Raw genomic sequence first — 4,522 nt, 5'->3', positions numbered from 1 at the left:
AAGGTAGGATTATAGCTATCTGAGCTAGCCACTTCGGAAAATGTTTCACCAATAATATTTGCAATGTCACGTGGTGATGAGTATGTGAAAGAATTCTTTTTTAAAATAGAAAAGGTAAATTCCTGATACATACCGTTGGCAGCCTTTACTTTTTTCCATAAAATTTTACTAGAAATATTGGATCTAATACTAGAGACATATCGAATCCAATATTCTCTCTGACTACGTCTTCGTATTTTGCGAGCACATGCCTTTGCATATTTGAATGCAACGAGATTTTCTGTTGTCGGGCGCCTTCGAAAAATGTCCCATCGCTTACTTTGCGCCTTCTGTGCTTCACGGCAGGCATTATTCCACCAAGGTTTTGAAAGTTTATGAGGTCTGGTAGAACTTTTCGGGATTGCAGTATCAGCGGCATATAATATGATTTCAGTTATTTGTTTAACTGCCTCTGAGATATCCAAACAATTAACCATTGCCTCAGTGATTGTCGCCAACTGCTGAAAGCTGTCCCAATCTGCCCGTTGGAATAAGTAGACAGATGGTCGTTGTGCCATCCTAACACTATCAGCAAGGTCAATCAAAATTGGAAAGTGGTCACTATTGAGAAGATCTGTTCCAACGGAAAAATTTAAAAGTGGGAGCAATATTGGAGAACATATAGCAAGGTCTAATGAGTGGAATGAACGAGTGGGCTCGTGAAAATATGTCTTTTCATCACCATTTAACAGGCAGAGATTATAATCGTGAATCAATTGTTCAATTTGCTGGCCACGAGGGTTAGTATCTTCATTTCCCCATAGGACGCTATGTCCGTTAAAATCACCAAGCAATATAAAAGGAACAGGAAGTTGATCTATTAAGGAATTTAATTCTTCTTGTGAAATCACTTCACGTGGAGGTAGATATATGCAGCAAACTGTTACGAGTCTCTTTATGTGGATTTGAACAGCAACAGCCTGTAAATTGGTATGAAGAATAAGATGTGTGCTGGGGTAGAGGTTGGCAGTGAAAATGCAAATACCTCCCGAAACACTAACATTTGAATTTGCATTCGCATCTCTCCGTACACAGCTGTATCCTCTAATTTTAGAAATTATTGAGGGTTTTAAATATGTCTCTTGTAAGGCAACACAGGCAGGCTTGTATTCATTTAAAATCGATTTTATTTCGACAGTTTTAGAACGATACCCACGACAATTCCATGAAATGAAACCAGACATAAAAATAACTAAAAAACAAAGGAAGAATTGAAAAAGCTACGTATGGCCTCCTGGGGGCGATTTATTAGGAAAATGTTGATCCATTTCTACATCAGAGATATCAGATGTAGATGGACAAATTGATAGAACAGAATCTGAAGTAGTAGGGATATCTGGAGGTTTAGGAGGGATCTCAGTGTCAGATCTTTTGGCACTTGGAGATTTTGCTTTCTTGCGTTTCTTCTTAGGGAAACGAGCCAAAGAAAATTCAGAATCTTTGGATTGAGAAAGAGGTGGAGAATTTTTTGTCGAAGTAGAAGCTTGATTTCGGCTGGTTTCAGTTTTTTGAAAGTTATTGATCTTAACTGATTCCTGAGCCAAATGTTTACAAGAACACGTGTTCGTAGTTATAATGTCTGTAATCTCTGTCTGAGAGCCAGTACATTTTAATGTTGATTTCATGGCTCCACTATAAGAAAGGCCAGGTTTAGGTGTCCTGTCTAAAACAAACTTTCTCGCTTCTGCATAGGTGATATTTCTTTTAACTTTCAGGCTTTGGATTTCTTTCTCCATCTTCCATTTAGGACAATCACGAGAATAAGCAGGGTGGGGTCCAGAGCAGTTTAAACATTTCAAAGCTTGAGAGCTACAAACTGACGTTTCATGGTCATCAGCTGAGCATTTAGCACATCTAAGGCTGCCACGGCAAGTTCCCTGTGAATGTCCGAATCTCTGACATTTGAAGCAACGCAGAGGATTCGGAACATAAGGTTTAACTTTGGATTGTACGTAGCCAGCTCGTATAAATTTCGGAAGTTCTGGACTACTGAAGGTCAGAATGACATGTTTTGTTGGAATCAATGTGCCGTTGCGTTTAATTTTTATACGATGAGCTGCACAAACTTTTTGAGAACGTAATTCCTGAACGAGTTCAGTCTCTGAACAATCAAAAAGATCTATATCAGAGATGACCCCTCTAGAAAAATTCAGCGTCCTGTGAGGAGTTACCTCTACAGGGAAGTCTCCAAGTTTTGTTAATTTCTGTATAGCAGCAATCTGAGCTTTTGATGAGGTCTCAATTAAAAGATCCCCAGATGGAAGTTTTTTTGTAGATTTAACATCACCAATAAATGAAGTGATCAATTTTTGAACTAGAAAAGGTGAAACTTTATGAAAGGTCTTTGGTGTGTGTAAGATTAGAAATCTAGTATCTTCGGTGATAGGAAAACGTGGCGAAGTGTCTGAAAAACCCATGCAAAAAGGGACAAAAATTCGAGCTCCGACGGCACCGCCCACCATGGAGCCCAACAAGGGAAGGCAGCCACCGGCTCTGGTTGCCTCCAGCCTCGGCGCTTACCCTGATGCTAGCCAGAACTTATACGCTAAGGGCCACTTCCAGGAACGTCTACCACCCTTAACGCAGAGCCCCAGAAGGTGACCCCTTCGCTTGATCCCCTTGAGCAGACCAGCCAAATGGTTGGGATACCAGCCGATTGATACACCGGAGACCGTAATGTACCACCCGTCTAATGGGTCGCCACGCACGGCAAACACGTGGGGTTTTCGGCTGTCCATGAGAAGCAAGAAGCAAACAGAGTGGCGACAGCTTCTCATGGAGAGCTCCCTCGCCTGCCGTCGAGGGAAAGAAAAACACAGCATAAAGCAGAAGGCGTAGGATAGAATAAGCATAAAGGGAGTAAAGATCCCTGGGAACCTCGGGATTGGGACACCCGTACTCACCTATAGTAGGTGAGCCCCTGAGGGGGAGCCCCTGAGGGGACTTTATCACGTAGAAGCAAACGCAATAGTAATTAATTTTAAAGATAAAGAACCCATAACGCTCACTTCTATCTACATCCCCCCCCCACTCTGGTACTTCACTTTTCACGTTCGATTTAGAAACTTTAATCCAAATCAGTCCTAACCAAATTATTGCCGGTGATTTCAATGCACATCACAAGAACTGGAGATGCAACAATAACTCAGCTAGAGGAATTTCCCTTAATACATTCTGTAATAGAGCTGGAATTGACATCATTGCTCCTGCCACCCCCACAAGATTTGGAACTTATTCGGCCTCCACAATTGACCTCGCATTAGTCAAAGATTTTATTTATCCCTATGAAATAAATTATATTCCTGAATTAAGCTCAGATCACAATCCCATAATTTTAAACTTTTTTTATCCAATATACCTTACCAAATAACATAGGAAGAATTAAAACTAATTGGACCCGTTTCAGAAATAATTTAGCCAAAATAGATAATCTAAATTTCATTACTATAGACACTGAAAATAAATTAGATAACGCAGTCAACACTCTTGAGCAAATAATTAACCAGGACAAGATCACAGCGTCTAAACCCATCACAACATCCAATATACACTTCGATCCAAAATTAAAACAACTTAATAAAGAATGTAATTATGCTAGAAAGATGTTTCAGCAAACCAGAGACCCAACCTTCAAGAAAATTTCAAATAAATTAAATAAAGAAATTGCCAAAACAAATAAAACAAAACAACTTCATTAATAAAATAGTCAACGTAAATCCTGAAGATAATACAATCTGGGAACTTGTTAAACCCTTTAAAAAGAAATTTAAAAACATCCCACCACTTAAAGACACATATACTCTTGCTCTGACAGATGAGGATAAAGCAGAATGCATAACCAATAGTTTAGAAAAACAATTCCAAAATAATGATAAAATAGACTTTGACACTGACAATATAGTAAATGAAATAGTAGCCAATTTTAAACTCAATAAAAACTCCCTTAAAGAAATTAGAACACCTCCCACCCCCATTGAAATTAAACTAGCAATTTAAAAACTTAAAAATAATAAATCCCCAGGACACGATGGTATTAATAATAAAATGCTCAAAAATCTCCCGGACAATATTATTTATGATTTAACAATTTTAATTTATAAAATTTTAATTATTGGGTATTTTCCTAAAAGATAGAAAACAGCAACTGTGGTACCTATACACAAACCCGGCAAAGACCGAACCGACCCCACAAACTATAGACCTATTTCACTGCTACCTTCAATAAGTAAATTAGCAGAACAATTAATTTTTAACAGATTAAATAATTTCCTAGAAGAAAATAACATCCTTATCCCAGAGCAATTTGGGTTCAGAAAAACACTCTCGACAACCCATCAACTATACCGTGTTACCGAATTCATCGAAGAAGCCTTTATTAATAAAGAAAAAGCTGCAGCAGTATTTTTAGACATACAAAAAGCCTTCGATAGAGTTTGGCAACACGGTCTAATCTACAAATTAATTAATTACAATATCCCCAACT

General features: G+C 38.3%; 1 protein-coding gene across 1 annotated transcript; it reads right to left on the bottom strand.

The window, feature by feature from the left end:
• Nucleotides 1–1,259: 1,259 nt before the first annotated feature.
• LOC129956831 (uncharacterized) lies at nucleotides 1,260–2,501 on the bottom strand. The gene has a single exon (XM_056068784.1). It carries the CDS (start codon nucleotides 2,499–2,501, stop codon nucleotides 1,260–1,262), a length of 1,242 nt encoding a protein of 413 aa, XP_055924759.1.
• Nucleotides 2,502–4,522: the final 2,021 nt, after the last annotated feature.

Source organism: Argiope bruennichi, chromosome 11 (assembly GCF_947563725.1).
Source record: "Argiope bruennichi chromosome 11, qqArgBrue1.1, whole genome shotgun sequence".
Lineage (NCBI taxonomy): Eukaryota > Metazoa > Arthropoda > Arachnida > Araneae > Araneidae > Argiope > Argiope bruennichi.
Note: the sequence above shows the minus strand (reverse complement) of the source record. Positions and strands in the feature narration are given on the sequence as shown.